The sequence below is a fragment of the Sciurus carolinensis genome, chromosome 9, assembly GCF_902686445.1.
Source record: "Sciurus carolinensis chromosome 9, mSciCar1.2, whole genome shotgun sequence".
Lineage (NCBI taxonomy): Eukaryota > Metazoa > Chordata > Mammalia > Rodentia > Sciuridae > Sciurus > Sciurus carolinensis.
Window position 1 is genome coordinate 107406678 of NC_062221.1, and position 23375 is coordinate 107430052.

General features: G+C 33.3%; 1 protein-coding gene across 1 annotated transcript in view; it reads left to right on the forward strand.

Moving 5' to 3' along the window:
* Nucleotides 1-23375, forward strand: part of Gbe1 (1,4-alpha-glucan branching enzyme 1) — a 260442-nt gene that overhangs the window by 77366 nt on the left and 159701 nt on the right. The window contains 1 exon segment of the mRNA XM_047565518.1: nt 12072-12187. Within this exon segment, the coding sequence (XP_047421474.1) occupies nt 12072-12187 (116 nt within the window).

Consider the following 23375-nt stretch of genomic DNA (forward strand, 5'->3'; position numbering starts at 1 on the left):
TGGTCTTTTCCTTTACAGTATCTCTGGGAGAACTTGATATTAGATTAGGGCAAAAGCTCAATAAAAGTGAATAGATAGAGATTATCTGACTTTTTAAAAAAATTTAATTTTTAACAGCTTTATGAGATATAAGTCACATAGCATATAGTTCACCCATTTAAAATATACAGTTCCATGGTTTTTAGTATAATACAGGCTGAGTTCTACAACCATCACCACAATCAGTTTTAGAATATTTTCACTACCCCAAAAGAAACCCCATATACTCTGTCATGCTACAGTGTCCTGAGCACTAGGTAATCACTAATTTAATATCTGTCTCTATAATTCTCTTTGTCCTTAACATTTCTTAAAAATGATGTCATTAATACATGGTCTTTTGTGATTATTTCTTTCATCTAACATTTTTACAAGGTTGTATGTTGTATATGCATTCATTCCTTTTTATGACCAATAATATTCCAGTGTATAGATATGCAGCATTTCATTTAATCTATTTATTACTTGGCATTTGCATTGTTTTTACCTTTTGTTTATTATGAGTAATGCTGCTACAATGAATACTTACATACAAGATTTTATGTGGACATATGTTTTCATTTAACTTGGGCATATAAATTAGAGTGGAGTTGCCAAGTCTAATGGTAAACTCTGACTTTAGCTTTTCTTGAACCTCCAGATTGTTTTCAAAATGGACACGCTGGTCCAGGCATGGGGGGTGCAAGCCTGTGATCCCAGTAGCTTTCTCAGTAGGCTGAGGCAGGAGGATCGCACATTCCAAACCAGCCTTAGCAACACAGCAAGGCCCTAATCATTGTAGTGAGACCTTGTCTTGAAATAGAAAATAAAAAGGCTGGGGATGTGGCTCAACAGTTGAGTGCCCCTGTTTCAATTCCTGGTATCCCCCTTCCCCCACAAAAAATATGGCTGCCCTGTTTTGCCTTTTCACTATCAGCATATGGGGTTTCAAGTTTCTCCACACTTTAGGAATACTTATTCATCTTTTTGACTGTAACCATCCTAGTGCACATAAATGTTATCTAATTGTTATTTGCATTTTCCTAATGATTAGACATTAGGAAATGACATAGAAAATCCCTCTGTACGCTTATTCATCATTCCTGCATCATCACCCTTGTAGAAATGTCTGTTTGCATTCTTTGCTCATTTTAAAAATTGCATACACTTTTTATTGAATTATAAATGTTCTGTACATATTCTAGACTCAAGTACTTTTCCAAATATATTTTGGAAATATTTTCTTCCATTCTCTAGGTTATTTTTTTTCCTTTTTTGATAGTATGCTCTGATGTACAAATGTTTATAATTTTAAAGAAGTCTGACTTATCAGTTTTTTTCCTGTTATTTCTGATATCACAATAAAGCACTGAGATCCCAAATATTTGCCTTATGTTTTGTTATAAATATTTTATAGTTTTATCTCTTACGTTGAGCTATTTGATCCATATTGAGTTTGTTTTATATGTCTTAAGGGTCCAAATTTACTTTTTTAATTTTTTAAATTTTTTATAGATTCAGTTGTCGTAGAACTGTTTGTGGAAAGACTGTTCATTCTTTGTTGAATGATTTTGTCATTCTTGTTGAAAATCAAATGACTATAGATATGAGTTTATTTCTGTAACTTTAGTAGCTATGTTAGAAACCATTATTTTATCTTCACTGGTACATTAAGAGTGGCTATAGTATTAGGAGGAGTCTTATGTAATCAATTTCCTGATTACTATAATCTCCTACACTCCCACAATATGGACTGGATTATATAGAACAGTTTATGATAGATTGTGATTTGGGGTGTAGAGATGCGCTCTTACGTTCAAATCCATGCGGAAGCCTTGGAAGTCATCAATGGGTTAAATTGCCATCAGTAGTGATACAGAGTATAACAGTGAACTGGAATGTTGCTTGTCTAATGAGAACTTCCTGATTGGGCTCCAAATATTTGTTGACATAAAGAGTTCATTGTAGTTATCAGTGAAAACAATTTAGAGCCATACTTGGCCTGTTGGATGCCTGTGGCTGCTTCTGATTATTGTCCATATTGTGTTAGCACTTCCCTCCTATTCTTCTACTTGTTCCCTTTCATATGTTCTTTCTAAGCAAATTGTTTATCTCCTCCCAATTTTAAACATTAGTTTCCCTCTGCTTTACTTTCACTGGCAACCAAACGCGGATGTCTTAGTATCATAGATTGGATGTCTTCTAAGCAATAAAAATTTATTTCTTAGTATTTTGAAGGCTGGAAGCCTAAGATCAGGGTGCTGTTATGGTTGGGATATGGAGAAGGGCCTCTTCTAATTTCAGCTTGAATTCTCTCATAGTGGAGAATGAGTGAGCAAGCTCTCTGCAGTCCTTTTATGTGGGTATGTTCATTAGCTTTTTTGTTGCTGTGACCAAAGTACCTAATGGGAACAACTGATATGAGGAAACATTTATTTTGGACTCAAGGTTTTAGAGGTTCAGCCCATGATCTGCCATTGCTCCAGGCCCGTGGTGAAGCAGAAAATCATAGTGGAAGGGTGTGGTAGAGGAGCACTGCTCACCTCATGGCATCCAGGAATGAGGCCATAGGGAGAGGGGGAGGAAAGAAGCGGAAGAGGTCAGTCGTAACCTTTCCAGAGCATGTCCCCAGTGACTCACCTCCTCCAACCACACCCCACCTGCCTACAGTTACCACCCAGTTAGTCCATTCAAACTAGGATGGACTGTTTAGGTTACAGGTCTCATAATCCAGTCATTTACTTCAGAACATTCCTGCATTAACACAGGAGCTTTTGGCAAGCACCTGATATCCATACTATGAAAGGGGGCATTAATCCCATTCATGAGGGCTTCACTCTTTAGACCTAATCACCTTCCAAAAGGCTCTCCTTAATACCATCATCTTGTAGAATTTTAAAATGTGAATTTTGGAGAGAGACAGGCATTGGTTCACAACACATGAAAAGTCACAGAGATCTATACTATAGTATAAGTTTCATTGAAGGTGTTAGTATCCTTATTTCTCAAATAATCTTTAACAAATTTTGGTCAAGTATAGAATGGCAAGATGTGTTTGAAATTAGATAAATTTTCAGACTCAATTGTCCATGATGTAATTTAATAACTGTGATGATCAACTATACTAATAGCAGTCATTTAAATAAAATGAAATAAATTTTCAAGTGTCTGTGGAATACATACAAAAAGATCATATACTAGAGCAATTGGTATACAGTGAAAATTTTTACCTGATACATAAAAAGAAAAATAATACATATTAACGGTATACCATGTAATGGTTTGATACTGGTATGCATTGTATAATGTTTAAATCAGGTCAACCATATATATCTACTGAAATATTTATCACTTCTTTAGGGTGGAATCATTCAGAATCCCTTCTTCTAGCTATTTGAAAGGTACAGTAACGATACTTTAGTGTTATCTGTAGTCACTCTATTGTATAATAGCACGCCAGAACTTCTTGCTTCAGTCTGTGACTTAGTATCCTTTGATCAACCCATTCATTTCTCATTCTACCCTCCCTGGCTCTAGTGACCACCATTTTACCCTCAACTTTCAACTCAGTTCTGTGTATTAGACTCTGAGAGGGAGGGTAAAAGGGTGAGGAGGAGGCCCAGCCATGTGCAGGAACTTCTCACAGAGCAGCTCTGGTTTCACAAGTTTTATGTAGTTTCTATGTTTAAGTTCTCCATAAAATCTACTTTGAGATAATTGAATAAGTTTTGACTACCAAAGGTAAATAGGTTTGTAAATAAATACATGATTTGATGGCCACCGTGTTAATATTCAAAGTAATCCATGTTATTAACTTCAATTCAATAAAACTAGAAATTAATTGAAAATATTTTAAAAGAAAATACCCATTACTCCCAAGTGACAGTAGGTTTAAAGAGAATAATGAGAATTATAATTATAGCCTGTTTTGAAAAGAAATGAAAACACTATATATCAAAAGCTATCAGCCAAGGATAGAAGTTGATGAGAAGCAACTTCCGTCATGCTGGCTCTGCATCTGAATGTCTATTTTCTAAATTCTTCCAAGAACTATACATAACAAATGACAATTCTAGATGCACTGAAGATAATTTATTGCATATAATAGATCCTTAGGGCACTAGGATCTAATTCTGTTGGTGAAACCAGATTGAGCAAGGCAGGCATGCCATGTTATTAAAACGATAATCTCTGCTGTTGATGAGGATCTGAGTAGTTGAGCATTCTCATGTGCTGCTGGTGGGAGTATGAAATGAAAATTTTCTAGTTTCACATTGGTTTATTTTAACAGATTGAGATATTTGTTCTAAGATATGTAATCTATCATTAACTTTGTGGTCTAAAGTGTTCGCTACCAAGTTTTATTCCTTAGTAGAACAGACCAAATTTTTTTGTCCCTGAAGTGATCCAACATAGACCTCAGTGTTCAAAAGAAAAAAAAAAAATTTGTTAAAATGGCTTCAGTTTCATCTTGTTAGGATCTGCTTTTTAAACTTTCCATCCCTTGTAGTTACCCATTGTGCATGTACTAGTACTCTAGAACCAAGTGTGTTAAACTGAAACACCTTGCTGGGAGGAACTCTCCAGGGCTTGTTTTCTAAAGAAAAGTATTTAGAGAACGAAACCTAAACCTCCTTTTGTGTGTTACAAGCCATTCAAAAAGTAACTCAGTAATGCTTATGAATAGAAATATGTAGTACCCAAGTCAGCATTCTGCTTTAAAGAGTAATAAATGCAAATGAGTTAAAAAAAAACTGCCTATCCAGAAAGTATTTGTTAGTCATAATTAAGACCTTATACCCCTTGCCTGATCATATCACTCTTTATAATTGATAGAAAGGAAAGAGATTTGGATAAGTTTGTGTGCACAGGGACCTCAAAATGTTCATTAGTTTTTCAGTTTTGTTTTGGAAATTGCCTGATCTGTGAAAAAATAGAGATTGAATTCCACATTCCTCACACCCAGCTTCAACAGTTATATTTTGCCCGTCTTGTTTTATTTGTTCCCTTGCCCAGTGTACATTTTTTAATCTAAAGTATTTTAAAGCAAATTTGAGACAACATACCACTTCATAATTAATACTAATTTATGTTTCTCCTACCCAGTAGATGATTTTTGTAACATACTACTATTATGATACTTAAGACAAATAACAATACTTTATGTTCAATTTAGAATATTAAGATTTCTCTGATATACCACAGCTGATATGCATTGAACCCAGGGGAACTTAACCACTGAGCAACATCCCTAGTCCTTGTTTCTTTTTTCTTTAGAGACAAGGTCTTGGTAGGTTGCTTAGGGTCTCGCTAAGTTGTTGAGCTTGCCATCCTCCTGCCTCAGCCTCCTGAGTCACTGGGATTATAGGCATGTGCTACTATGACTTGCCATTTTTGACTTATTAAAATTTCTATTTCTGTGAATTGCTTACCTGCTTCTGTAGTCCCAGAGTGTAACAGGGTGTGGTCCTAAAGATTACTGATTTATATTTTCCCTCCCCATATCCATGATTATTTCTTGTCAGTTTTTGGTTTATATTTTCATGTTTTTTGAAATCATAAGCAACTAGCTATATTAATTTCTCACCCTCTTTTTTCTGAAATGATTATAAACATTATTCCTATAATAAAGTTAATTTCATTTAAATTATTTCAATAATGGAGTCCCTTTCCTCTTTATATGCCTTAAACAACAGTATAGCAAATAAAGCTCTAGATTATTTCCTAATTTCTAGAAATTTATATAAGACTAAGCAGTATGGTTCTTTCAAATAATGAGATATTACTTTATTGGTTCTGAATTTATGAAACTATTGCTATACTCTAAAGATTGTTCTTGAAAAGCACACCTAATCTAAACTGATATATGTTAGCAGGAATTCCCCCTTAGAATCTTAATGTGATCATCAAGCTACCAGCAGAAATTAAAGAAGGGTAATTTGTGCACAATGGAGGGGAAGAATTATCTGAAGGAAAAGAGAGAAGACTGTGAAGTAATGGGGTATATATCAGAAAGGACTCTTGTCCTCTACCTTCCAAAGAGTGTGATGGTCCTCTGATCCTGAATAAGGGCCATTTCATAGGAATTTCCAATCTTGGTCTTGTGACTATCTTCTTCGTTGACATGAGTAAAACCTTGAAACTTCATCTTTGCAAGCATGCTGCATTATAACTTTCATAAATTTTATATGATATGAACACTTTAAATAACATTATATGATGGAGAGTATTTACTTGCTTCTAAGAGGTGATATCCCAAATATTAACTGTTATGATGTGAGGGACATCTATTAGATGGGATAGAAATGACATCTGCCTCTGCCATATGACTGAGTTCTAGTTTTATATTATTCCTGCCTGCTTCATTGGCCAAACATCATGCTTCACTTCTTGGAGAGGCCAGGCTGTAGCAGGGATTGGCCCAAGTGTAGACTATGCTCTTCAGTGCACTGAAATCTTCCTGAGAAGTGGAAGAAGGCTTTCCATACTAAGGTGATTCATGTTAGTCTTTCTTTCTCCACCCACAACCCCTGGCATTTTTCTGCACTGGGAATCTAACCCAGGGCCTCATGTATGCTAAAACACCATTCTAACATGGAGCTAAATCCCTAGCTCTTAAGTTGAAACCATTTCCATTATGCATAAGAAAAATTTATATTAAACTCGAAAGACTCCACAGAAATGAGGTGACTAAGGGCTGCTGGAAAGTACTCTACTGTAATGAAATAGATTGGGACTATTTAAAGAGAATGACATTTTAGATATTTATGTGAGGATGATTACATTAGAAAAAGGTTGTTAGGTATGGGATTAAACAACAGAGTTTGTTCACTTGATGCAGTGACCTTAGTTAATGTTTGATCATCTGTGCCAAATATATATTTGCAGTTAATATTAAATCATGCATCACTCATCATTTCTTTTCCATATTCTGATCTAAATGCTGTCGGCTGGTTTTGAGTCCAAGGACAAATAGAATCTTTTGCATTTTCAAATATGATGAATTTAAGCCTGTTAATAATAAAATGCCTATTATACTGTTTGCTTTAGAAACATGTAGATTATCCTCACTCAGTAAACCTCAAATAGGTGATAAGATGTTGCAATAGAATAATTTGTGCAAATTGGAAACATGTTCTTAAAATTTTATCAAAACTAAGTGGAGTGGATTTTATTTTAGCCCTCATAAGCATATGTTGTTTTTGGAGTACCTATCATTGACTGCTAGCAATGTCTATGTTGTAATGAGAAATGAGAAAGAAATGTGAGTTAATATATTAACCTTTAAAAACTTTTATATCATTTTTCTAGGTAGAAACCTTCAAATTTTATTTATTTTGTGATACTTTTTAACCAGGCAATCTTTTGGTGAGAGTATTACAGAAAACATAATCTATAAACACTAGTAACTATATTTCGAGTCATGGTCTTAATATATTTTGTCTTTTCATGCTCAAATTGTCTATTTTTGTTTCTCTATGTTAATATACTTAAATTTTAAATCTCTCAGATCTGTTCTGTAATCTGTATTTCACTGATTGTATCCCTGGGCTTTCTAACCCTTCTAATGCTAAAATTCATGTGAACAGTATTTTCCTTGAATAATTATTAATGATATTTTGTATCAGAATTTCTTTGACCAGTCGATTAAGAATATTACTTGATAGTCTAAATTCAATTTGATTTGGAAAGTCACTTACAAACCTCTAAGTAGAGAACACCTGAGCACACCAACTCACCAATTCAACTTCAAAAATCATTTCTGAAGTGCAGTTCAGAGGCCAGGAACACCAACATCACTGGGGTATTAGAAATTCTGAGACTCTACCTCAGATCTACCAAACCAAAATCACTGCAGGGTCGGACCCAATAATGTATTTTAACCACCTCAGGTGATCTGATGCTAAAGTTTAAAAACTACAAAACTAGACAATCTTGAGTTGATAGTTCTGTACTTGGTAGAGAAGTAAATAATTATCACATTATTTTTGATTATATTTGGTTCTGCCCTCAGGCCTGCATAGTGATACAAACTATTTACATTATGTACTTCATGAAATCAATTCTGTTATGCGTACTAAGGATATAAATCAGATAGGATTGAAATGAAAAAAGCTTTGCATAGTGGTTTTAAATGTACACTTTTTAGACGTATTCTGATATGTCTTAGAACTGCTTATTATTAGCATTATTGCCTTATTTTTAGTTTTTTTCAGCAAAATTCAGGAATAGTCACATGACTTAATTCACCAGATGTACATTTCTCTAAAATATGTCTATTAACTTATTAGTTTGCCTTCTTAGATTTTATTTAAAAGCAAAATCAATTTATGTGGGGGAGAAACTGTTGCAGAAATGTCAAATAGTTTCATGCATATATGCTTGCACACCTTTCTCTTACCTGTTTGAAATCTTCAGTGTGTTCTACTTTGCTTATGATCAATGGTGGAGTGAATTTTCTTTTAGCGCACATGTGAGGATGTTCTTAATCTTTCTTTAAAGGCTAGTTTTAAAAGGATCTGTAGTGAAAGTCAACACCTGAGTTTCTATGAGGAGTAGAGGTGTTAAGTGAAGTTCCTGAGGAGTTACAATGTGGAGTTACAAATAATCTACATTTGCTTTTGTAGTTTTAAATCATTGTAATATTATAATGGAAATTGTAATATATGGATATTATAAAAGGAAAATACGACTTAATGGAAGTATTTTTTCTTCACACAAATAATAATAATTGTTTTTTATAGATCTTGAAACTCAAATGATGATGTACTAAGGAACTGTTCTGATACTCCAAAACATTTTTACATTGCTGTAATATAGCTCTTTTTATCTACAAATTTCACATATCATTGAAGTTTCTCTTTTAAAGTAATAACATGTCTCCCTCCCTCTCTCTCTCTTTTTGGTAGTACTAGGGATTGAATGAAAGAGCAGTGATCTACCATTAGCTACATCTTGAATCCTTTCCATTTGGTTTCTTGAGACAGGGTCTTGCTAACTTGCCAAACCTGATCTTGAAATTGAGATCCTCCTATCTCAGTTTTCTGAGCAGTTGGGATTACGGGTGTGCACCGTCATGCCCAGCTAACAAAAGCTTATTAATAGGTCAATTTTAAATGGATACTCCATTATAAATTTTAGTATTGAGTTTGGTGTACTTTTTCTTAATATAACCTTGATTGAGAGATGACTTATTTTGAACACTAATTTTAGTTTTCTATTTAGGAGAACCTACATATGGACAAAGTACCATTTTAATGAAAAAATTAATTAATAACTGTACTTTTTATTTTCATGTTTAACCAAGAACAAATCTGCTTGTATTAAGTTTATTAATTACCTGAAGTGTTTAGCATAAACACTTCATGAAAAAAGATACTTCATGAACACTTCATAAAAAGACGGTAAATGTATATAGGGTTATCATACCCAGATTTTTTTTTTTTTTTTGGGTATCAGGGATTGAACTCGGGGACACTAGAACATTGAGCCACATCCTCCAGCCCCATTTTTTTGTATTTTATTTAGAGACAGGGTCTCACTGAGTTGCTTAGTCCCTCACTTTTGCTGAGGCTGGCTTTGAACTTGTGATACTCCTGCCTCAGCCTATGTAGCTGCTGAGATTACAGGCACGCGCCACCACACCTGATTGATATTCTTGTTTTAAACTTTTTTGTTCAATTTTCTTTCTTTAATAATATATTAAACTCAGTTTCGGTAGAGGAATGTTATAGCATACATAGGTGAGATGTACTTGAAATTTTAGGGGAAGGTTATGTAGTAGTGACACTGATTCTGTTGGGTTGCTCCTAAAGGTAAATACCTTTAGACATTTTCAGGTTGTCTTCATGCTGGAGAGCAAGGAAACATATAGGAGGATCTTTGTTTAAATATTACTTCTAATGCTCAGTTTACCCTGATCTTTCAGATTGACTGAGAGTAGAGATCCTTAGAGCTCAGGAAGTGGAAGAGTTGGCTGTCAAGGAGGAAGTCATGGGATGAAAAGGTTTTGTTGATGCTTGTATATCTCTCAACTGAATATCTAATGTCAGTCAATAACTGTGTGTTACAAGACTGTGTTTTTTTAAAACTATATTTTAGGCATAAGCAAATGGTAAGTGATGTAATAAGCATCTGGGTGTACACCACTCACCTTTAGAATAAAATATCATAGACTTATTGAAGCTTCTTGTTTTCCCTTTTCTCTATCTGGAGAGAATAGCTTTAGAATTTGGTATTTCAAATTCCCATTTATGTTTTAATATTTTTACTATATGTCCTTGTAAGCATTACTCTGTGCATATTCCTTGAACATCATATAAATGATACTCTTGTTTCCTTTTCAAATTAACTTTTATGTCTTGGATGTTTGTATATATTGATATATTCACTCAAATCCATTAATTTAGTACTATTGTGTCGCATTCTGTGGTTTAATTATACTGTAAGGTATTTACTCATTTTGCAAGTGATTTAAATTTTGATTGCTTACAGTTTTTTGTTATTGCAAATCATTCTTCAGTGGATATTTTTGAATGCTTTCTTGGGCATGTTTGTGAGAATTCTCTAGGTTATTACCTAGGAATAGAAATGTTGGCCCACAGGGTTAACATAATTTCAGCTTCGGTATATAATGCTAAATTGTTTTTCTCCATTTATACACTCAGCAGCGGTATTGTTTTATATCCTTGTGGTTGCTTGATATTTTGGAGCTGAGTTTTTGCCAATGCAATGAGTGGAAAATGACATTTCATTGTTTTCTTAGTTTTGATTCCCTGATTAAAAGTGAACTTCAGTATCATTACATATGTTTATTGGTCATTGAAGTGTCCTTATATTCTTTGTCCAGTTTTCCATTGGTTTGCCTTTTTCTCATTGACTTGTAATATTCTTTGCATACTTTCTATGCTGTTTCTTTTTTACAATGTTAATAGATTGTTACCCTGTTAATAGAGTGTCTTACTGATCTCTCTGTCTCTCTTTTTTTTTTTTTTTTTTTTTTTCAGTCCTAGGGATTGAACTCAGGGGCACTCAACCACTGAACCACATCCCCAGCCCTATTTTGTATTTTATTTAGAGACATGGTCTTGCTGAGCTAGTGCCTTGCTTTTGCTGTGCTGAGTTTGAACTAGAGATCCTCCTGCCTCTGCCTCCTGAGCCAGTGGGATTACAAGCATGTGCCACTGAGCCAGGCCTTGTTGATCTCTTTCTCTGTGAAGATATGCTTATAGTTTTAGTAGTCAAACTTATCAGTCTTTTCCTTAAAGTTTCTTTTGTGTCTTGATTTTAAAAAAAATTCCTTTTAAAACCCAAGATTATAGATATATTTCTGTAGATAATATTTAAATATAATCCATGTTCAAATAATTTTCAGATATATTATAAAATATGGATATATTTTATTTTTTTATGAGGATAACCAACTGTCCCATCATCATTTATTCAATAATGTGCCCTTTGTGCACTGTTTTTTAATGCCACCCATATTAAGTTTTCTTGTGGGCATGAATTGGTCATTGTTTATTTTGGCTTTCTACTTGGATTTAGAGTACAGCTTTCCTTCACCTTTTATAGTTTATATAATTTCCAACTTTCTTACTTGAGGTGTTTCTTTAGATTTTAACTGAGCTCTGTCACACTCTTTCGAATTTGGGTACATATGATTTCAATTCTTTTTTTTTTTTTTTTCCTCCCTACCATGGATGCCTAGAATGCATTTCTTTTAGTGTTGGTATCACCTTTCTTTATTGATGGTATTACTTAAAAAAAGGACCTATTAGTTTGTTTTATATCCTAGTTAATGACAGAAGTATCACAAAGTTGAAAGAACAATTGAAAATGTTATAATCTCTGTCTAATTTTAGGAAGCAAAAAAGCAAACTTTCAGATAAATTTAGAATGACCACTTTTTTCTAAGTCTCTAGTACAGCCTTAGAAAACTATATTTCAGACAATTTGATTTTGTGTAAGCAATTAGTATTTTATGCTTTACTTGAAATTTATTAGTTATTAAAATTTGCAAGCTGTTAACTGATCATTTTTTATATTTTTAGATGGTTGGAATCCATTTTCATACCCATATAAAAAAATGGATTATGGAAAATGGGAGCTGTACATCCCACCAAAGCAGAATAAATCTCTACTGGTACCTCATGGATCCAAATTAAAGGTATGCTCCTCCCTTCTGTTTTTACTTGAGCTTATCATTTTGTTTTTATCCTGTTTGCATAGTTTATTTTAAAATAGTAGAATGTCTAACTTATATATGATAATGTTAGGAGAAGCAGTCTAATGTCTAATCAGGAAAATTTAAGAGAGGGCATCAATAAATTGGAAGGTGTTAGGTTAGAACTGTTTACCTGGTAAGATACCAGATTTAGTTGTGTTATCAGATGTTCAGAAATTTTATATAAGAAGTGATATAGAAGAACTAAGCTTTAGTAATTGCAAAAGTATAACTTAAAAAAAGCGTAAAGTTTATACAAAGATGGACACCATCTTCAAGTCCGCAAATTTGAAAAGGATTTTTACCTGTAGAGACAGTCTTGGTAATCTGATACTACAATGACTCACATGGATGTGAGAGGGGATGCTATTTTGGATCCCTGCATTTTGGGGACCTGCTTTTTCTCATTCTTTCCCTTTCTACCCTCTGACTTGGAGGGTTTTGTTTTCAGTGCCTGTGTGTGAGAGGCAGGCTGAGCATCCTGCACACTCCCAGTGCATTGGCTGGTGATATGGTTTTGCATTCAGAACAGAAACACTGGGTTTACCCTTTTTTCTCAAGGCACGCTTAGCAGGTTCCAAAATCTGGATTACAGATTTCTGGCTTTTAGTTACATAGGAATATATCTAAAGACTTTTACATTTACTTGATTTTAAGCTGTGCTCATATTTTCATGTCTGTATGTTTTTCCCTTCCTTTGATAATTATCATGATGGATCCTATGATTGAATTATTTTTATTGACTTTTGTTATTTAATAGTATTGATATAATTACAAAGTATGTTTAAAATCAAAATGCATTGTGTGTGTTACAGGTTTAAAAGATTTGTTTTTTATTTTTTTTACAAATAATTAAATTTTAAGTTTATATGAAAATTACTGAAACATTGCCAAACATAATATAGTCTCTAAGAAAGCATATTGTATGGAGTAAAGAGACAATTTAACATGGGATGGCAGCCAAAGTTCTTTTTAGTCTGAACTGAAAAAGAGAAAAAATAGTTACAGTATATACAGTAAGAGGGATTTAAATTTAATATAAATAATTCTTTTTCTCTATCTATGTAAGCTTAACAAGAGCAGGGCCTTTGCTTTTTTGCTACTACCCTGTATATTCTCATTTATAAGAATAGTGCCTGGCAGAGAAGATACTCAAGAACTAGTTATTAAATGTTAAAGCCATTTTTGGCTTAGTTTTAAAGACACATATCAAATAACCTCATTCTTCTATAGTTTATAAGGCCTGATTTGTGAAAACTGTCAGGCAATGAAATAGTTATTGTTTTTATTAATGTTTCTTTATTTTAGAAAAGAATTTACTAATTTTCAAAAATGTTGCAGAATTTTTTTCTGCCTTTAGAAAATTTTATGAGCCCTGAATAACCTTACATACTTTTTAACTTAAATGTTGAATGAATTTATCCCAATATGTTTTTTTCCTGTACAAATGGTAAAATAATTAAGGACATGTTGAACCTCCCCAATCCAAAAATCTGAAACCTAAAATGGTCCAAAATCTGAAACTGTTTGAATGCTGACATGATGCTGCAAGTGGAAAATTCCATACCATGAAACTTTGTTTCATTCACATATTATTAAAAATAGTGTACATAACAACTTTCATAGTATGTGTACATGAAGCATTAAAGAATTTGGTATTTCATTTTGGATCCTCTTCCCAAATATTCCAAAATCTGAAAAAAATCTAAAACTTCAAACATTTCTCATCCCATGCACTTCAAAAAAGAGATACTCAACCTATATTAGGTTTAATGAATGATTTAATGAATGATTATTGGAATACATGGGGAATTACTGTTATGCATTTGCCTTTCCAATCAAACTGAAATATTTTATAGCTTTTTTATTACACTATGTACTATATACTATGCTTTTAAAACAAATTATTTATTTTAATGAAAATTGATGGTTTAAAAAATGACTTTTTTATTGTTACCTGTCCTTTAAAATCTATGTTTAGCAGCAAAGAAACACTCAGTAAATATCACATAAACTATTCTGTGATTTTTCATCATTATTATTCTCTCAAAATTACACTGAAGGAAATGAACTCTAAAGATAGACCTAAAATAATATCCATAGTCTTTAGACATTTTAAATGATAAGGACATATTTAGATACTATTATAATATTAATATAATGATATAATTAGTTATGCTCTTATGGAAAGTGGTATATCAGATTTTCTTTGGGGGAGGAGTTAAATTCTCTATTAAAAAAAAATCAACTAACGACGTTTTTGGTCTTTCAATCTGAAGTTGTCCCTAGGTAGTCTATCTTTGTAATTAAAAATCTTACTTTAAATTGAACCTGAAAATTTGTTTCAGTCCACAAGGGATTGACCTTTATTACTCACTTGAGAATTCTTCTTATGACTTATCTGGTAGCCATTAATAAAAAAGAACCATCACCTACCATTGAGATAATAGCTATTTTCTCTGTGAAATACCTGATATTTTTAATTGAATATTCTAAAAAAGGACATTTAACTTCTTATGTGGTTATATAAAAGTCTCATTTTTTTAAAAGTTTAAAAATGAGTTTTTCAAACAAAAATTTTAAAATAAAATAATATCATAAGGGAAATTAAACATTCTATGCTATAAAGATATTGGGATGAATAGAAGACTAGTTTCTTGAAATAGTCTTTTATTTTACATACAAAGCCAAGCTGATTTTAATGCTTTTTTTGTTCACTATTTTAAAATGTATACTTTTAATAATATTGTTATATTTAAAAAAAAAAAAAAAACTTTTCCCAGTTGTTTCATAGCAGTTTGTCACTATTATTAAGTGTCTGCTTTGTGTGGGGTGATGTCCTTGATCTGTGATGCTTGTAGTGCATTATAATGTGTGTGTCGGTGTCTGTATCTGTGTGTATTTTAAACATAAAGTGCTATCAGCAAAAAAATGAATGAATGGTTTATTTATTCTGTGATGGCAACAGAGAAATTACAGAGGGGCAGTAATATTCAGCGTGCTTGGTAACATGTTTAGAAGTTGATCAGAGGATAGAAGGAAAAAAGATATTTTAACCTGAAAGTGCAGCCTGAGTAAAAGTGTGTATTGATCGAGGTCCCAACAGGAAGCAAATGGCATGCTCAAAATAGGACAGTTTGAATAGGTATTATTTTCAAAAAGGCTATTTTCAAAGTTGAGTGTGCAGGGGAAACCACAAGATTGTTCAGAGGGGGATAGGGTGAGAAGGCATCTAAATTTTAACCATGTCTAAGCCCCGAGAAGCAAAGGATTAATAACTTGAAACCCAGTGGAAAAGGAGTGGGCCATCCTTAGAGGACTACTGAGCTTTGGTGAGAATCACAGTTAACTCAGGGTAACTTTGTAGGGGAGGAGCCAGAGTGGAGAAATTACTCTGCTCCCTCATTCCCCCTCTCTCCCTGATCAGTTACTGGGGCTCTGTATTGGCCTAGCCCAATGGTAAGTCAGAATTCCTGTAAATAAGGTCCACATAGTCCAGCCTCCTTGGCAGAGAACTGGGTGAAAAAACAGGCCTGTCCTACTAGCAAAAATGCGACTCATTTTTTAGAGGTCAGGAGTTGGAGGCAAACTATGAAGAGTTAGTTTTCTTTTAATTCCCATTTTGTCGCCTTTTATGATTCTAAATGACTAGCAAGGATATTTAGAATTGGTTTTTAGTGTTTAGGATATTTGTGTAGTTTAATTTTACCTCATCAATCTGCAGGAAAAGTGGACTAAAGCAGAGGTTTCTTGATACCAACCCTTTAACATTTCCAAAAGTTCAGTTTGCCACAGCCTAAATAATACAAATTATTTATTCACAGTTTGGGTGTCTGGGAGTCCTAGATGCCAGCATGGTTGAGTTCTAAGGGCTCTTTTCCTGGCTTCTAGACTGTAGTTCTTCTCTCTATCCTCACATTGCAGAGGGGCAAGGGTGTGGGAGGGAGAGAATGCATGTGTCCACACATGTGTAAACTCTTTGGTGTGGCTGGGGGTGGTGGTACAGACCTGTAGTACCAGCAGCTTGAGAGGCTGAGACGGCAGGATCCGGAGTTCAAAGCCAGCCTCAGCAAAAGTGAGGTGCTAAGCAACTCAGTAAGACTCTGTCTCTAAATAAAATACAGTAGAACTGGGGATGTGGCTCAATGATCAAGTACCCCTGAGTTCAGGCTCTGGTTACTACCCCCACAAAAACAAACAAATCTCTCTGGTGTGTTTTGTAAAGGCACTAAGCTTATCCATCATGAGGGATGAACTTCATGACTTCACCTAAACCTGGTTAACTACCAAAGGTCTCATTTCCAAAGAGATCATGTTAGGGGTTAACATTTTCAACATATGAATTTGGGAGGATACAGTTCATTTCATAGTAGATCATATTGCTTTTCTGATTATACATTGTAGTTAGACTTTACACAATTGATTGGTAGAAAAGGAACACAAAGCCTAATACCTGTATTTGTAATTTAACATGCAGGAAAAAAATTAGGATTGCATTCATATTTGTTTTAATTATATAACACTATGAAAACAGGTATGGTAATTGCATTTTTGTCTTAAGTTGACTAACTTAAGATGAAAAGAGATTAAGGGTAGAGTAGAATCTGGACCTGAATTCATGTATTTCTGACAGCACAGCCCTGCTTTTCTACTTTATACTATGCTGTCAGTCAGACTAAGAGTTCACACAGAAAAGAAGAGGAAAGAAAGTTACACAAAGTAGAACTTGAACCATGTCCTACATTTAACATATCATTTTATGCCATATTTTTTAATTCTTTTGGTGGAAACTATCAACTTTCCTTTTCAAAGGTTGTGAGAAACAATACTGAAGGTACCTTCCTGGAATAGAAAGGAGAGAGATAATTTGTGGAGAGAGTCTGGGTTGCAATGGTAATGAGATAAAATTGTTAAAGCAAAACTAATTATTGAGATCTGGAATAAGGTTGAGACAGATACATTTGCAACACGCCTCATCCCTCGCCAAAATCTCTCACAGGTATCCTTCTAATTACTTCCCTAAAAAGATTGATCTGGTAAGCACTTTGTTCTTCATCTCTAGAATATTTTCTTGTGTCATATCTTGGCCACTTTCTTTATCTTCATATTATTTGTTCACTGTTTTGGGAATTTCTAATATTTGTATATTCAATATTGTAGGTATTTTTTATGTTTTTCTAAGGTGCCCATCATTCTGACTTTGTCACTTGGAGTGATCACTCTTTCTTTTTCCAACTACTTCTATATTAGTAATCATATTTTAAAAATTTCTGGTGCTATTTCTTTCCCTTTTGAATAGATTCTGTTTTAATTAAATGCCCAAAGGTATTTTTATCTCTTTGAAAATATAGATATTTACTTTCTTTTTTTTTTTTTTTTAGGTTTTTGTGCCCACCTCACATTAAATTATTTCTTTCATATTTTCTTTCTTCATGGTTATAGAGTCATATTTTCAAATGAGGTAGGAAAAAGCAAATGAAAACTCTTGTGCATTGATGATGCTTGGTTTCTGGTGAGCATTATTGTGGGGTGGTCAGAAGATGAGCCTAATCTTATATTGATGGCACAGGGTAAAAATTTTTCTCTGAATTCATTTACTTTTTCCCCAAGCTGACAGAGAGTGGGTAGAATAGGTATTTAATGGGGACTTTATACTTGCTTTTGCTGTTTTGGGATAAGGACAGGGAAAGTGGATGAGGACTCCACCTGCCTATTTTCATAAATATGATTCTCCTCTGCCATTTGATTTCTTATTGTCTCTGGGTCTGAAACTTCCTAATTTATCTCCCCCCTCCCTCCGCCAAGAATGAACTTCTTATCTTCTATTTGAGGGGTAGGAAGTAGTAGGAAGGGATACACAAATTTTCATCTCCCATATTTTTAACATGGAATCTTACCTTCCTCAGTGGTTGTAGCAGTCTCCAGATACTGAATCTTTCAGGTTTTTTATTTTTATTTTTTTAAGAGGGGAGGGACAGATTAGCTAGTTCTCTTCAGGTTCTTCCTCTACAATGTCAGATTATAGGTTTGTCTTTTTCTACTTAGTTCCTTATCCCTCCAACTGCTTTTCAAGTTCCAAAAATTTATTGGACTTTGTGTTTTCTTGTCTTTTCTGTCTTCTGTTGCTGCCTTGTGCATCTTGATGTTACATATTTCAATGGGTATTTGCTGGGGTGAGAAAAGAAACCCTGGGAAAATTTATCATTTTTAATTCAAACTTCAAAATCTCCTTGTTTACATGGAAGAACAAGTTTCTCTGCTGGGTAGAAGAATATTTTATGATTCTGGTGCTGTAGTTGGGTCATTATATTCTCACAGTATATAATGATTATAGGATTTCAAACTGATTATTTCTTGCTTGTGATGTCTTTACATGTTATTATATGTGATAAAAATTTTTTTTCTCTGTGACCTACAGAAAATTCTTTATTCACTTCATTTGTTACATAGTTCAACTTAATCAACCTTTAAGACCCTGAAACATCTAATTTGTGGGAGAATGCATAGTTAGAATTAGATGCACTTTCCCTTACCACAGTGGTGATAATTCTTTGTATTTGCAAAATACAATATGAATGTTAATGAACCTAAATAAGATATTAGAAAATGTTCTCCCCTCTGTAGATGAGAATAAAGTGTTAATTGATTCATTTTTCTTTCTTCCTTCCTCCCCGAACCCCTAAACTTGCTATAATATGATGGGAAACAAAATAAGTGTGTAAATTTCTAAGGCAGTCTATTTGCCAGTCTGTAGAGTAAGTCCATTTGCCTAGAGAAATGAGTGAGGAACTGGAAGTATTGTTCCCTGCTTTTTTTTTTTTTTTTTTTTTAAGCTTAGTCTGCATTAATTTCTTTATCTAGTTTTCTTCTTTTTCTTTCTTAATATCTTATTCAACAATTTAATCTTATATTTTCCATACTTGAAGCATTGTACTGTTTTGGATGTGTGTTAAGAAAAGAAAAACTAAAATGCTTTTCCTTGAATGTATAGTTTACTCTAAGAAAATTCTCCATAAACACAGGTATTTTTCAAATATACTGTGGTTGATAAGGAATAGGAGAAGAAACTGGTATTTTTTTTTTTTTTTTGAGAGAAAATCTGGACTAAGTAAATGGAATATGTAGGTTTTTCTTTGTGATTTGGTTGTCTTTATTTTTGGCAAATTTCAGTGGGCCAAGAAAAACCCAATAAAGAAGTCAGAGAAAGAGGATATGGATAAGAGATTTTGGGGGGAGTAGAAAGAAGGAGAAGAATAATGGATACAGGTTGAAAATTAAGGGTTTATGGGAAGATTTGCATCATAAACTTTGTCTTGAAGGAGTTGGAGGATGTTGATTAACAAAAAGTTGTTGGGGTGAATTATGGGATGATGGAATATTAAGTCAAGCAAGATCGTACAGGTATATGTGGCATACAGTATAGTCAGTTTGACTTTTATTGACTGATAATGATGTTATATGTATAAGGAGATTAAATAAAATATTGAATCTATTTTAAGAGATTTTTTACTCTGAAAACATGCAAGATCACACAATTGAGGTTTTTTTTTTTTTTTTTTTTTGTTTTGTTTTGTTTTGTTTTGTTTTGTTTTGTTTTGTACAGGGATTAACGCAGGGGCACTTCACCACTGAGCAATATCCCCAGCCCTTTTTTGTGTTTTATCTAGAGACAGGGTCTTGCTAAGTTGCTTAGGGCTTCCCCAAGTTGCTGAGGCTGACTTTGTACTCGCAATCCTATTGCCTCAGTCTCCGGAGCCTCTGGGATTACAGGCGTGTGCCAATCTCTGTGCCTGGCTTGTATTGTTTCGTAATTTCAACATTTCTTACTTAAAAAAATAAACTTTATAATTTTCAATAAAGACTAATTATTCTTTAACCTGGGCTTTCTTGTTTTATTCAGGCCTTTGATGCTTGATGACATTTTTTTTTTCTTACAAATATTTATTCTCTTTCTTCTAGAGTGTATAAATGTACTGGAAGTGGTATCTTTTTCCATAGACAAATATTAGTTACTTAAATGATTCATGAATCCACTCTGATTTACTTTTATATGGTCAACATACCTAGAAAGAAAAAAAATATTATCACATATGTTTTTCATATCTTCACCTCCTGTTTATTGGTTTTATCCTCTTCTGCTCTTACTTAATGATAAAAGAGGAAATAAACTAGCCCAAATAGCAGGATGACAAACTTTATTTGAACATATATCTATGAAACAACACCAATCTCATTTACCATTATGAACCATTTGAATTCACATGTTCACATTCCTATTTCATAGAAGTTCATAAATGAGTCCACCTGCAGCATGGCTTATGATAGAGTCTCAGTCTTCTGCATTTCTCAGTTATCATTTTTAGTTGTGCCACACATGAAGTTTAACATGTTGCTGTATACTAGCTGCTGCCTCACACTTGTCATAAATCATTCTTTTTGTAGCTTGATATTAGTATTTTTTCCTATTTCATATTCTGTTGAATTTCTTTTAGAGATAGCTTGAAATATTATACATTTTATTTAAATCTAGGATTAAAGTTTATTTATTTAGAAATCTAGATTCACTGTTGTTCACTCGCAACATCTTTAAGAAAGTGCTCTACTTTTGATTTACATGTTACCAATTAAAATTCTGATGTTGATTTGAATCTTATTCCTTTACATTTACTTGACCTTTTATCCACGTAGTCACTTGATTTTATCTTTATCCTTGATCTTCTAAAAATTTGACTGCCATTTGCCCTAACAGAGGATTTCATTTTTTATTCTTGCTGAAGTGGCCATATCTTTTTAACTCTTCTTTCTGGTTCTCGTCCCCCACATACCCTGGACCATTTTCATGTTACAGCTTATGTCATCATTCTAAGACTGAAAATCTGCTTATGTTATTTTTCTGCTTTAAACCTTTTGTGCTGAGTTTCTTCCAACTTCTTTTACCTATTGCTGAGACTTTCAAAACATGTGACAAAAAGGTAACTTGGTCCATTTTCAAATTTCCTCACACTCACTTAAAATAATAAAGCACATTTTTTGTCATGTTTGAAGATTTGACTTCCTATTTATGATATACCTAAACACATATCTGTTTAAAATAAAAAATGAACAATACTGGCACTTATGAATTCCATACCTCTTGGTTTGCCATGCAGAGCCTTCCATGCTCTGGCCTCTGGATATGTCTCTGTCTAGTCTTCATCCAGTATACTGTCCATACCGAGTTACTTATAGTTTTGCAAACATGATGCTCTTCCTGTCTCAGCAAATGCCAAGACAGTGTCCTTTTATTTAGAATGACTTTTCCCTGTTTTAGTAGTTGGACAGACTCCAAATGTTTGATATGTGCAAATAATTTTGGTGACATTTTTCATAATCTCAACCTCTGTTTTCCCCTCACTAATTTTTTCTTTCTCCTCCAGTCTCCTAGAGCCTGTTTACCTTTCACTCACTGTGACCAAAATGTGTATCAATTATAGAGCAATCTATTATTATGCCTATAACTGATCAGTTATCAATTGATCCCTTTTTAGACTGTGAATTTTTGAAGGCAGAGTCAGAGTTTCAATCATCTTTGTGCCCCTTGGACCAAGTAATGTCTGATTCATAAGAGTTACTTAGTGTTTCCTATTTTATGTATGAATGGAAAGAATAGTGACCCTCAGGTAAGTGCATTTCACTGTTGGAGACATTTTTGTATGGGCACATTATACAGAAAGTAAAAGAAATTTATAAAACCATTTATTGGTAATGTTGAATTCCTGGAATTTAAGCATGTATATGTTGCTCATTGGCAGAGTTCTGTTAACATCAAGGTAAGAAAAGATCCAAATAAATACTGGTTTGGAAAGCAGTTTGTTTTAAGGAGTATTATCATTTTCTTTATAACATGTTATTCAAAGATTATTGTCAATACTGTTTACAAACTTCTAATAGAGTTTGACATTATCTTGAAGATTTGAGATAACTTATTTTTATCTCATGGTGCCCCATTTTCTTTTGTTAGAAAGCTAAACAGAAAGTAAATTGTACAATTAGAATAACTACTTGACAATCCAGTCTTATGCAGTTACTTTGTCTCCTAACCCTCCTTTCTTATTTTACTTTTAAATATCACATGACCTTATTTTAAAATTACATATCCTTTATTTTTATAAGAAAGATATAGTAAATCCGATATACACAAATCTATGGATTATTATTTTAAATCAAGACCCAATGTTGTTTTAATATTTCTTTAAATCACCTGTTTATATTAGTGCTAGTTCATTTACTTTATAGTTAAGAATCAATTCATTAGGGACTACTAAATAGATTTAAGTATTCCAGAAGTCAGAATGTTTAGTCATTTATATTAGTCCTGTGAGGAGAGAAAGTTCCAGTTATGGGATGATATCACTCTTACTTCAAATTAATAATTAGATGGTGTTTCTTATAGAGCAAAGCTCACATCAGTTGTTTCAGACATTTTTCTCACTGAAAATTTTCTCAAACTTTGAAGAATACTCACCTGACACAATGAAATAGAAATCTAGAACATACTGTTACTATATATATATCTACTTTTACTTAAAATACAGTGAATCATGATGAAAGATAAAAATAGTTGTATTTTAAATACATAGGTCAAATCATAGCTTGTTTATATTAAAATTGATTTCTGTGCATTGGAGTTTTTCATGACAAAACTCTGACTAAGGAGTGGCTTATATTATGTAGTTTGCTTTTCTGTTTTCATTTTCAACTAAAGCTCTACAGAGAGTAGGAGGTTGTCAGTGAGATATCAATGGTAGTATAGGGATTGCTTTCTGAAGTCATTATGAATTAACAGCTAATGGGTAGCTTTCTTTGATAGCTCGTTTATAATTGAGTGCAGATAGATGAAAATCAAACACAAAGGGAACTCAATTTTATCATTAATTTTGACTTTGTTTAACAGACGATTTCTGGGCACCACAGCAGCCTTCCTAATTTGTCTGTGTATGATGAAGAAACTAATCATACACAGCTCAAGGGACAATAACATACATTTTCCCAGAAAGTCACCTTCAGAGACAAGCACAGGGAAAGCACCCCCACAAACCTGTTGATTCTTTCTTTTTCTCCTGTTTATTCTTTTCTTTACCTTCTTCTGAAT